The 13,531-nt window shown below is 39.6% G+C and overlaps 1 protein-coding gene across 3 annotated transcripts in view; it reads right to left on the bottom strand.

Moving 5' to 3' along the window:
- Nucleotides 1–13,525, bottom strand: part of SLC22A15 (solute carrier family 22 member 15) — a 33,597-nt gene extending 20,072 nt beyond the window's left edge. For all 3 annotated transcript variants that reach the window (XM_026853340.1, XM_026853350.1, XM_026853361.1), the window contains exons 1-2: nucleotides 13,386–13,525; nucleotides 109–321 (exon numbers count right to left, since the gene is read on the bottom strand). In XM_026853340.1, coding sequence (XP_026709141.1) covers nucleotides 109–321; nucleotides 13,386–13,472 — 300 coding nt within the window. In that variant the 5' untranslated portion in view covers nucleotides 13,473–13,525. The remainder of the gene's footprint in view (nucleotides 1–108; nucleotides 322–13,385) is intronic.
- Nucleotides 13,526–13,531: the final 6 nt, after the last annotated feature.

Raw genomic sequence — 13,531 nt, 5'->3', positions numbered from 1 at the left:
AACATGCATTAGTACTGAAGAAAGAAGCAGTGCAAGCAGCCCCCCACCAACTGACCCACTAAGATTTACTACTCACACGTGAAGCAGCAAAACCCATTTCAGACTTACCTCAGAGACTATTGATGTGAAGCTGCTGCTGAAGTGTACATGCTTATGCACCTCGCTGCCATTGGCAGTCAGAAGCCATTCCCCAAAAGCTCTCTGCTCACTCGCTGACTGGTTGCTATGGCTCTGATTAGCAGAGAGCTCTTGGAGATCCCAGTGGTAGGGAGGAGTTGCGCCCACCAAAGCGATGAGGATGGCTTCAGTGGCCACGTAGAGCTGGCATGAAAGACAAAACACATCAAAGATGCTAAACATACATCCAGGCAATATTTCCTCTGCAGCTGGATCAAATCGGTGTTAAAAAACATTCATATTTTGTATTTGCCTTCTAACACTACAAGATGCCGTGTGTAGCCCCTGCCTACCAAATATCACATGCTACAGAACTACAACTTCAACATAATGGTTCTTGCACTTTTTATCTGTTGATTATTTCAGAGAAAAGATGTTCCCCTCCTGACACTTCTCTCAGCAGCCCCCCAACTCCCACACAAAGCAAGTACCCCTCCTGAAGGTATGGATAGTTGTTAGTAGTACTAAGGAGACAAAATAAAACCATTCTTTAATCCAAGAACATTATTATATCCTTTCATTCTACCTGTATTGTTCATTCCTCTAATTTGATATTTGCAACAGATTTTCTCCTCCCCGTTTCATATCTATCTTCCCCAGTTTTACCAAAATTCTTTCCTATTTTTTAATCTTCTGTGAATCTGTTTTACTCTTTTAAGATATAGAAGCATGCATGTGAATGTATATATGTGGGGTTTATTTATCTACACATTTATAAAGACACACACAAGGTCTAAATACAGTGATTAACAGCTGGCTTTGTTTAGGAAAGAATAAATAAAACTGCTGGAAACCCCAGACATTTCAAGCCTGGTCCAGAGCTGGGTCACTGCTGCATGCTCAGAAGAACATTCACAGGCCATTGCTTTAACAGACTACATTAAAACCCAGTGGTTTTAGACCTGTTTGAACATAGTAGTGCCACAGGTTCTGCAACAGAAGACAGATGATAAAGTCTTCTGAGACACAAAAGGAGCTACTGGTAACAACACAAAGATCCCTCAATCTTGTCTCAAGCCCTCACTGAGGAACAGTAACTCAGAGTAGCTCATGACAAGAAAAAAAAAAAAGGAAGAATGTACCCACAAGAAGTGTGTTCTCTCAGAAGACTGCTACACCCATAATTCTCAACACTGGGAAGACCATAGATAGGCACAGAAAAAAAAAAGAAGTGAGGACCTCTTGAATTCTGATGCAAGCAACACCAGGTAATCCTGCTCTGTACAACAGCTGAGCAGTCAGAGTTACTCCCAGATCTAAATGAGAATTGCTACTAAATTAAAACAGAGACCCACCAAGTTACTATCTGAAAGCATATTCTTTCCATTAGCTCCTTATTGCATTCTACATGATAAACTGCTACTGTAGTGGCAGAAGGTAAATAAATATTTTTCTAAAAAAAATCATCCTCTTTCTATTTTTAAAAATAAAATTATTGAACATCAAAGGGAATTTGGAAGACAAACTACAATCTGTTAACTATGTTACTGTTTAAGCTAAAGAACAACTTGTAGATAGACAACGATGAAAAGAATTCATCTGGGAAAGAAGGCAATGACTAAGGCTACATGGGAAAGAGGTGTTAAAAAGCTGAGTGGCCATGTTGCTAGGGATGTGTAGATACAGTACTCTCAAGAACAGTTTGAAACTACTAAGAAATGTGAATTACAAGTCATGATCTGTGGTGCATCTCTGTATTCTGACTTGCTCAGACAATTCCGGAGCAGGACTAAGTGATAACATCCTTGCTTTTGTCTTGTGAAATAATAAGCATATTTTTGAAGTAGTTCAGGAAATTAAATCCTCAAGGCATTTGCTTTAGAGAAAGAAAGCATAACACTTCTCAATTTTGCTCTAAGTGAAACCCATCCCAGCTACAGAAAACTAAATCAAAAAAGAGGTGACTGCAAGCACACAAAGAAACACTACAGATATTTTTTTCAATTAAAAAATTCAGCTTTAAGCATCCTATTGGCTGCAGCAAGCAAGGCTATAACAAAGACAGAAACACATTCAACTGATCTGTTGAATCAGAAAAATGTATGAAGATGGAGACATGTTTTGATGTTATCAATAATATTGCTCTATATCCAAGTTCACTGGAGTCACTGCTGACAAGACTTTTTTCAATAGATCATCTGCCTTGTACTTTGGGTAACAGGTGTGGTAAATGCTCTTCATTTCACGCAAAACCCAAACAAAAACTAAACCCACAAAACACCCCCAAAATTCATTTACAATTCTGAAGACAGGAAACATTTTCTAGAAGTGGTCTTAAAAACACAACGAAGCAAACCCTAAATGCAAAATACAGTTTTTATCGTTCAAGTAAGAGGTAGGAGTTTGTGTTAATGAACCTGGAGATTCACCCTCAAGAATTCTAAATGTTTGCCCTTAGCAGTAACATAGTTGTGGAGACTGGGGATCACTATAAAAGCAAATCAAACAGAAATACTATAAAATGGCTACACTATATGCACTGTGGCAAACAAAGCCCTTCATTTTTCATTTGTTCTATAACCCAAGTCAAATTTATGTCATTTAATGTATACCGTCTATTCATAAAACATTTTAATTGGCTTTATGTGGATGTTAACAGTTCCCTACCGAATTCCCTGTACTGATCTGTATTAATCAAGATGAATACCAAGCACAGGGGGAGGAGGCAGCAGCTCATAGCCACTGATGATGAAATGCTGAGAATTTTGTTCATTTGGTTTATGCTTCTTCTATTTGTTTATATTATCTGTATGTTAAAATTTTATAGTCTGTCTAGATTAGAACAGGAGATTTATTAAAAGGCAACACCTTAATCTGTAAACTTTCGCTTTCTCTGCAAAGCAAAAGGAATTTCATAGTTACCCATTTATCTATTTCATTAACAGGTTTTGAAATGAGCTTAAAATTAATATTTTGAAATTAATATTAGTTGAAATGCCTGGAATGTCTTGATCAGCTTTCTTGGTGCTATTTTTCATAATAAATTACTTTCAAGAAAAACATTAAATCTCTAATAAGACTAGAGAGGGAGAGAAAGAACTGAAATAGTTTCAGTTGTGTATAATAAAACACAGACACGAAAATAATTTAAGAAACTCTTTTAGACCTCATAATTTACCCATTATAAAGCACAAATGAAAAACAAAAGCAAGACTGAAACTCTACTAAGAAGTGCTTTCAGCCTTTTTAATCAGCTCAGCAATTCACAACCAGCCTGGTCATTCTAGACAAGTATCAGCTGAAGCATTCAATGGAGAACAAAATAATGAGTAAGCCACTAACTTCTGACCTTTCAAAAACAGAAACATTAAAACTCCACTTCGGAGAAAGACAGAAATTAAGGAAGAACAAATGACCTTGCTCTGGTAGAAGCCTACCATGAAGAGATGGTTACACTTCAGGATTAGTGTATTTCTCCCGAACCCATGACAAGCAGATGGAAAGCTGGAGGGCCACCTCATTTTTGAAAGCCTGATGAGCTCATCTGCTCCTAGTTATTTCAAAAGGGTGATTTGCAAATAGCTTCACTGTACATGTTTTCTGAGAAGACTGTCCAAGTGGCAGCTAACCCCTGCGTACACACATTTGCCTGACAGGGCCACGGGAACACCATGCACACCCTGTACCTGTACTCCTGCCTACCTAATGATGACAAAACCTGCAATAGCATTGGTGAGAGGACTGCCGCACACATACCTAAGCTCTCAACTCCTCAGCTCAAGTTGCTTGTCTTGTAGTCTATCACAAGAAAATGAATCTACCTTTTTTTCCACCAACATGCAAAAGTGATCTTTATCAGCAAAATTCAGTGAAGTACTTTCAGTTCTGCACTTCTGTCACTAGTGCCATTCTAGAGATCCAGTATTTCTAGATAAATCGATTCCATTTGAGATTTCTCAGTTACTGTCAATAAACCCAAGATAGAAGTCATGTCAGAGTCTGCTTCTAACTGGAAAGCAAAAACAGAGGGTGGAATGCGGATGGTGACAAAGTCAAGTCAAAACAAACTTTCACAAAGGGTTCTCCAACAATAAAACAATATTCTTCACACAACAAGATCTTGAGTGAATTTAACTCTGAATATGCATACTTCATTAAACTGTGCCAATAACATGAGATTCTTTACCTCTTCCACTGCTCCATTCTCCTAAACACCAAAATACACAAAGAAGAAAACTTACAGGTAAGAGACATGTTGCTATTATTTCCTGCAAGCTGAATTTCTCCACATTGCTATAGATACAGATAATGAGTTTGCTGTTAAAAAGTCAGCTGTCAGTCTTGTACTGAAGCAAAATCTTCCAAGACAATTTATCTATATAGTTTGCTCCTGGACAGATGAAACAATTTATGGGATGGAAAAAAGCTCGATAGGATTCCTCTACTGTGGTATACCAGTGTCTTTAATAAATTAGCACCTAGTGTGCTACCTACCACAGAAACATTAAAAATGACAATACTTTTTTGTCTTCAAAATAATGTAAGAGGTACAAGCAATGTACATGATACTATGGAGACCTGGAATTTGCTAGAGACACAGAATGGAGAAGCAGGTGCTACAATGCTTCTGGCACATCACAAAGTACACCACCCTAAAAAAGCTCACAGCCTTGCCCTACAAAGCATTGAGTTCAGTGACGGAAAACCACAGAAATTTTACTTATATGTTTAAACAGTTAGCACAACAGTTGACTGCATGCTGGGAGACTGAAAACATGAGTCCAGAACTGTTTCAGACAGTATAGCCTAAAGCATTTGCATTTTTTGAGTATGCTGGACTATGTGCAATGCTGCTTAAGAAAGGCAAACATACTTCTCTCGCATGGACTCAGACTGCATCTCAGAGGGCTGGGAGAGGACTTGCCGCTGCTATGACTTGATCACCCTAAGCAAGGGAAATAAAGTCACCCTCACATCACTGGTTGACAGGCCTCTGAACGTAAGAAGTTGGAAGTATTATTTTTCTGCCTTTAAAAACAAAAGGCAGAAAGAAAGCTTAGGTGTCTTATTTAAATATCTACAAATAAACTTCCAGTTCCTCTCTGCCAAAAATCCTCACCCACTGGTAAGTTAAAGAACCAAGCCAATAAACAAGAACCAAAATTACACTATAAATACTACTGCTGCTTGAACAGGAATATTCAAGAAAGTTAAATTACATCAATGTGCAATCAAGTGCTAAGACTCCTCAGCTGAACACCAGCTACAGATTTTCATCAACACCTCATCAGAAGCACCACTCTGCTCTGCTTGTGAAGGACTTACAGGAGAACAAAGCAAAAGTGTGCTAGATGTTCCTATTCCAGTTTATGAATGTACTACAAACCAGCCCAGGACTGAACCATCTCAGTGGCATTATGGGATCACACAAAGAAAGTGTCAGTAACTGCTTGTAAAGGAAAGCAGGAACTGTGGGCTGACAAGTATCAGACAGAGTTTAGTCCTGCTTCCACAAGCATGATTATTGTTTTGTCTGCATTTCATCTCTGTCCCTCTTTCTCTCCCTATCTTCCAGGCTGTTTTGGCTATCAACATATCTGAGTCACAGCCAGAATCATAAGAGACCAAAGTCCTTCCTCGCCTTAGCACGCTGGTTTGGGATACTGCCAAAGAATATTGGGTGAGCATCTTAGTCTCACAGAGGGACTTCTGCTAAGACTATGAGAAGATCACGTTCTTAGCTGTGTCTGGGCTTCCTCCCTACCAAATGATTAAAGCACTTAGCCTGGTAAAAAGATGCAATAAAAGCATACACTGATTAGTTCAGAAGCTTCCGATATTTAAGTATCCAGGCTAAAAGGCATTGCTGACATTTGTATAAGCTGCTTTCATTCCTTCATACATTTTAAGGACTTGCATGAGGATAAGCAATTTGATCTACTTGTGTTTTGTTACTTGGGGTTTTTTTTGTTTCTTAATTAAAAAAAGTCTCGGGTTTACTGCTATTTCAGAGCAATGTGGTGCTCCAGAACTGAAAGAACATTTTTTTCCAATTTTGTAATGGAACTTGCTAAGCCAGTGATTTTCAACTTACAGCCTATAGGCCTCAGAAGTCCATGAATTACTACTTATAGTTCTGGGAAAAATAATTAAACACAAAGCTGTCAGCAGTCTTAAATTCACTGTACAAGGATTTAACATCTTCAGTGGGAAGTCTGTAGGGGGTCTGCAAATTGAAAGCGATTGAAGAGCTCTGGTCGGTCTTTATATATTTTTAAGACACCAATAACTGAAGAGCATATTACAAACAGAAAGCTGGAATAAGATATATGTAGAACTCTCTTCAGCTTACCTAAAGATCTCAAAAGCTTCATTGTGCCTTCCAAGGCAAAGTCTTAACACCTTTTCCCCCCAAACCCACCTGAATTAGGAAAATGACCACGTGAACACAAACACAATGTTTAACAAACACAAACACAATGTTTAAGTTCCCAGCTTAGTCAGAGATCATACTGTAAGCAGACAAGACCTAGAAAACAGATGCCATTGCTCCAGAGGGACTCCAGTTCCACTAGGCTGGTGCTTGCAAAAACCAAGCAGAGGTTTTACTTAACAATGCACGTGAAGCACTACGTTACCTATAAATAGAAGTAGTTATATTAACTACACACACACACACACACAAAAAAAAAAAAAAAAAAAAAAAAAAAAAAAAAAAAAAAGCATTTGAGCACACAAAACTACAAAACTATTTGGGTCAGAAAAAGTAACCATCATGCACAAGTTGGAAACAATTATTCTGAGTTCAATTACACATGTATCAGTTTATTGCCAGAGAGAAAAGGAGAGTCTTTAAAATGGAGGAAGCGACAGGGAAGAAAACCTTGATGATGTGGCTTGCTAGTGGAAAAATACTGTCTACAAAACATGGGAAGTTAGAGACTGTGTACACATGGGCAGGGAAGAAGGGAGATAATGGGTCATAATGCAAATATTTTTAATCCACACTCCTTGCTATCCAGTACAATTAGACTGGCTAGATGGATTGTTTCAACCAACAGTTTGCCACAGGCTGAAAGCCATCTTGATCGACAGCCAAAGATGGGACTGCCTCAGCTCCTACTGAATCCAAATACCATCCCATTGCACAAAACATTCTATGTAACAATAACTTTATTGTTAATAATCTGAAAACATCTCCCCATATGTTTTACTCACACTCCATATAAAGATGCCAACCACTGTTAACACTGTGCCTCCCAGGCACCTTCCACTGCTGGTTGTTAAAAGATCCACTGCAAAAGTGAGGCATTCAGCCACAGCTAGAGCAAAGAGCCCCAGAGGAAGTTCCTTCTGACAGCTTCACTCTTTACACAGCATGTAGTCTTCACTTTTTTAAAAGTTTCATTTGTTTGTTTTGGTTTTTTTTAAATAGACAGGACAATCTGCTTACTTCCCTCTGTTGCTAGGTGTTCAGAAAGAGTGTACTTCTCTGTGCATCTCCCAAAATTCAGGCTTCTTGCTATGCCCATCAGCAATAATCCTGTTAAGGTCTTTACAACAGCACACGAACAGGCATCTTCTAAGACTGAACTGCACAGAAACTGACATCAGCCTGGTAAATTAAATTGCAAAAGCTGACTCGATGTGTTTATATGGATACATACAAACAGAACTGTGGTGTCAGTGAAGGCAGTGATCACTAGAAGAGCAACACAACCTGGCAATTGTGATTGAATTCATATTTAGGTGGTTCTAAGCATCATTCACACGTGCTTTGCAGTTCAGACACAGCTAAAGAAGGGAAGGTCTCAAATCTACAGCTCATGCTTCATCTATACTTCAGGCTTGTTGTGACCATACTTTTCCCCTGCATACAAGCAAAAATTTACTGCTTACCTGGATGGATGGATGGATGGATGGATGGATGGATGGATGGATGGATGCACGTACTGGTTTGGATTAAGACACAACATAATTTTGAGGAAAGATGGAGATGTATGCAGTTGACAAGGTATTTATGACTCCCCTCCACTCAGGATTATTTTTGAAAGATGATTGCAAGTTAGCTATTTATATTAATCAGTAAGGAAAGTTATTGGAATTTAGACTTCTGTGTTATATCAGCGAGTTAAGGACCCCACTTCTACTGAAGCATGTCACAACTCAGCATTGTTTTTTCAAATTTTCTGCAGAATACAGCACGTCTGCATCAGCAGCATTCAAGTTTTTAACATTATATCTATAATACCAGAAGAGATAAGTGATTGTTTCCTTTAAAGAACAGTTAAGGATCTGAAAGAAGTAATTACAGAAAGACAGACCACACAGAGTCTTGACTATATTTCTGATTCTTCTGGCAGCTACGTTTTATTTACGAAAGGCTACTAAAGGATCAGGGAGTCTTGGTTAGCATCTGAATCATGAAATTAAATGTAACGTGACTAAAGATTACCTTTTTTTTTTTTTTTTCCCCCTTAAAAGATTCACCCCCATTGGAGCAAATGGTAGGATTTGTCTTAACTTAAAATTCCACCAACTTTTGGATAGAAATATTCTTAGCTAAATGAGTAGCAGCATATCTTTCTGTGTGATTAGTTTACATACTTAGGCCCACCTAGTTTATATTTCTTCCCAAGCAGAAATAAGCCATATCAGAACAAGAAATTATATTCGGTGATGCAACTACTCTAAAAGCCTTCATCACTTCTACAAGGAAAGCAACACTACCCTTTTAGCATAAGCATGTTCTGAGTAAGATACAATACACAAAAAGGTGTGGGAATAAGAAGTTTACCTCAAGAAATAAAAAACTGGGCCCCTACTTTCTATGTGTGTATTCACGCCACATTTGAAACCACCCATCCACGTAAGCGGTTGCATGTTTGACACACATTCTGCAACAGCCTTCTTGAGAATCACAGCGACTTAAAGGTTTTACTTCTCCCATAGACATAAAAAGCCAAAGAGTGAGGAAATCAAAGTGAAGAAAGGTTACTTGGCAATTCTGTAAATCCTTTTTACATCTGCCACCTTACTTTGCAGATACTCTTAAGTTACAGTGCAAGTAACTGGGTAATCAGCATACCTCATGAAGCCCCTGGAACACCTTCAGCACCCTATACGAGCAATTGTAATGCAATTTGTGTAATATCCATCTCTTCGTTTTAAATTGTTCATTACATTTCAGATTTGTTTTGCACTTTCTACTCATCAAGGATTGGGAGTAAGCTGTCCAATTTATGATCAATTCTGGCTGGTGCATAAACAGTTTAATAGACTCAAGCAGATGTAAGTATTAAAAGAAGATTCACTGACAAAGTATTTCATTACTGTCATTACAACTACAGAGTGTTGTCTCATGCCATTAAAGAGGTAGAATGTGTATGGGTGTAGAAAGAAAATGTCAAGAAACAAAGTTGAACAAGGCTATGTATGAGATCACATCTGTGTCCTATCTGAAGACAGACACTACTTCTTTTGAATTATTCCTAAAGATTTGGGATAAGCCTGCCTTAAGCCACATGTCCCAGAACCTGCTTTCCCTCAAAATGTTTGTGCAGATGAGCTGATTAAAGAGCAGCTTTCTGCATTGGAATATTCTAATAGTAGAAGTCACACATGATCTTGCTGCCAACAGCAGAGATGCTAGCAGCACCACATCAAGAATGCCTTTGCCTTAAACTATTATTCAAGGAACTTGATGTTACTATCTTAATTGATTTTCCATCTTTACTATAGTTAGCAATATGTCCCTAAGATGGAGAGAAACAACATCCTTGGTAATTATCCATACTGCTGTGCAATGAACATTACCCAACTTTAGGCAAAGCCTTTTTCAGCTGCGCAAAGACAGCCCTTTTAAGGGAGGTCTGACGTGATTTAAGAAGCCTTTTAACAGATACATAGTAGGAACACACTTCCATTCTCAGAATTCTGCAGGTTCAGTTTGGACTTAGGCAATCGTGTAGATCAGGTTCACTGGCAAAGGCAAACCTCTTTCAACTGCGTATGCTGAGTCACAAGAGACTAAGAAACTTTTTTTAATATGCTTGTATGCTCTCAAGCATTTGACCACGATGTGAGATTTTGAGTAACGTTGCTACACACACTAAAGAAGCAACAAAAGACACCAGCCTTTAATAGTGCTTCAATCTAATTTCTTCAAAAAGTAGTGAGCACCTTTCTAGTAATCAACAGGTTTCAAGCAATGACTTTTAGTTCAAAGTCCTAAGTATTTTAAGAGTTAACAGCTCCCTTTATTCCTCCCTCACTCTCTTAAAGATACAATGGAAATGCAAGACTAATCCAACCACAAATTCACATCGCTAGTCTATCCCCACATTCTTCAGGTAAATCTTGGCTCTGGGTAATTCTATAAATTTTTGGAACAAAATGTTTCTCTACATTAGCTGTCATCACTCCATTATAAGTTAGCAATCACTGCTACAGAACATTCCTACAAATCTTCCAAAGTACTATTAACTTGGTAGTGAATAAGCCAGGCATACCTTAAAACAGTAAGAACTCAACAAGTTAATGAATAACAGCAGCAGGTAGCAGAGGAATAACATGATCAGTGACAAAGTTAAATCAAGTACCCTGAAAAGATGAAAGAAAGAGCCCCCAAGACTTAAACTTAATCTAGTTTTACAATGATGACTTACAAATACATTTTTCCAACTACAAGCAGCCTGAAGGTTTTTTGCCAGTGTCAGTAAGCTCAATCCACAGGTCAAGTACTAGTTCACTCAAGCCCATACTGACATACATGTTTGGTACAACTTGCCTCAAAGGAGTTCTGTGAGCTAAACTATGTTTATAAACAGAATTCAGAGACCAGATACGTTGGTATATCGGTAAAGCTACATGGTAGAAGTAGAAATTTATATGAGAGGAAAAACACTAATATGAAGGAAAATACCTATGAAGTACGAAATTCAAGAGATTAGAACATGAAGAAGCACAAAAACCTACAGGGACAGTCAGAACATCTGCTGGGAATCTTAGGGGGCAGGGAAAGCTCAGTGTATCAGCATCAGAGATGAAGGAACTTGACACAGCAAAGAAAAATATTTTTTACCCATATGGTATTCTTATCTTTAAGAATGTAGAAGTATTTTTATACCAATAGGCCAATGGGAAAATACAAGCCAGCTGAGGGAATATGCAGGAAGGGATAGGGAAACAAGCAATAAAATGGAATAACCAGGCCATGGCAGAGCCAGCGACACAGACTAACAAAAGTTCTCATTCTGCAGCCAGATGCAGCATCTAATCCACTGAAGGAGCCCAGGATTACCTAAATCTATGTCACACACACCAGATACAGTATTTACCTTTGGGTCCCTCCTCCAAAGATGGATGATAAACCAGACAAAAGACTAACACCGGTTGTGAAACCTGCCTTTGCAGTCTTGCTCTTGCACATCCCAGTGACACACAAAGTAATTTGGCACCAATAGCAGAACACAGAAAGCAATCAACCACCCAGGCAGGAAGTATAAATCCAAATCTATTCACAAACTGAAAGGCAACAAGCTTCAAATCTACATCTCTTACAAACTCCTGCGTCTGCATGATCTGAAGCAAAGAAAACCTATCAGTCAGGATGATCATCGCTGGTAAAGTTCAAGAATTAAAGATAACACGAGAAGAAAAAAACCCAGACCTGCAAACCTGCGACCTTTCTTTCTTTAGTTATTTTGAGATAGCTCTGGGATTTATGAAGATCTTTGTTTATTTCTCCCATGAGAAATGCAAGTTAATCCGTTAAAATGAAAACAAACAAAGGCATTACAGAACAACTGACCCATACTACTAAATACTCTGGGAATACCAAGCACTTGTCATGGTTGCAGTTCCTTCCAGAAGGAACATTGACTAGCACTGAAGAAAAAAATATTGCTTCTTTAATCCCTAGTCTTCATCAAGCATATAATTTTTTCTAGCCAGTCAGCCAGGAGAACAAGCTCTAAGCAATGTCTGATTTTAAAGGATTAATCAGCTAAATCAGTAAAAAAAAAAAAAGGGAGAAACAGTACAAGGAAACATAAACATACAAAGTTTTTGCTGTTCATCATCACAGTTTTGCAATCAAGTACAGAGTTTCCAAATGACAGGACTGGGCATCTGAATTTTCTTTGGTCATCTCATAACGCTTCTTAACAGTCAGTCCCCTGCCTAACAGAAGAAGACATCTTCAGTGTCTCAGCTCATGACTGGAAGTTCTCGATTACTACAGAATAGTGGTTTGTGGAGGTGGGAGGACACCAAAGTTCCCCCTCTCCCCTCCTGCAGCAGGTAAATTTCCACAGGGGCAAAAACCCAGCATTTGTCAGCCTCGCTGAATTCACTACCATTAAGTTTTTGAAGAGTTAACATGGGAGTAAACCAAACTTTCTGTAGATTCAAACTATATGCTTAGGCCTGACTGTGAAGGTGCACATATCCTCATCTCCCCACCCCATAGGAACAGGCACAAAGATGAAGCAAAGTTGGAAGTAAAGATGACAGACCTGGTTGCAGAGCACATCACTTGGTCACGCAGTCTCTGAATGACATTATAGTACTTTACTGTTACTTTGGAGTCTGCCTGTATCAGGAAACTTGAGAGCTCCAGTTTTGTATCGCACAGAATACAAACCTGACTACCCCAGACGTAAAGCCTTGTCCACATACGTAATGCAGAGACACTGTTTCTACAATCTAAGAGTTAAAACAAGGCAAATCAAAGTACCGTAAGCAGTCATAGCCTTTCAGCTGAGGAGAGCTTCTGCACACAGAGGTATCGGCGACCACCTGTAGCATTTCAAACATTTCCACCACAAACAACCTAGAAATCGCTTGCCTAGGTCATTAACGCCAGGTTGCGAAGGATTCCCAGCAGTCTCTGACAGAAGTCACTGTCAGACAGTTCAGCTCATGGAATCCTCAGTTTAATTTCACTTCGGCCGGCCCTTCACCTGATAAATTTGCTCGCCGAGTGACACAAGGTGTAACTCCTCGGGCACCGCGGCACTGATTTACCCCAAATTCACTCCGCAGAAGCTCACTCTGCTTTTGGACAGAGGTCACCTCTGCCCCAGGAGCGCAGCAAAACCGCCGGCAGGCTAAACCCAGCGACACCGACCTTCGCACAAAAGGCAGAGCTCGCCGCAGGCGCATCCACACAAGCACCTGAGAGGGCGGCTGCCCAAAGCATCCCCCTCCCGGCACTGCCTCCCCTCCGGCGGGAAAGGGGAGGGAGGGCGTGCGGGGCCTCTCACCTGGAGGAGCACGGCCAGCAGGACGCACAGATACACCTGGTAGGGCCCCATCTGCCCCACCAGCGGGAACGCCTCCTCCACCTCCATCCCGCTCCCCGACCCGCCGCGCAGATCCTACCGGCGGCCACCGAGCAGCGCATCCCCCG

This window comes from Athene cunicularia (genome assembly GCF_003259725.1).
Source record: "Athene cunicularia isolate RWA chromosome 1 unlocalized genomic scaffold, athCun1 chr1_part1, whole genome shotgun sequence".
Classification (NCBI taxonomy): domain Eukaryota; kingdom Metazoa; phylum Chordata; class Aves; order Strigiformes; family Strigidae; genus Athene; species Athene cunicularia.
The sequence above is the reverse complement of the archived record's forward strand: the minus strand, read 5'-3'. Positions and strand labels throughout refer to the sequence as shown.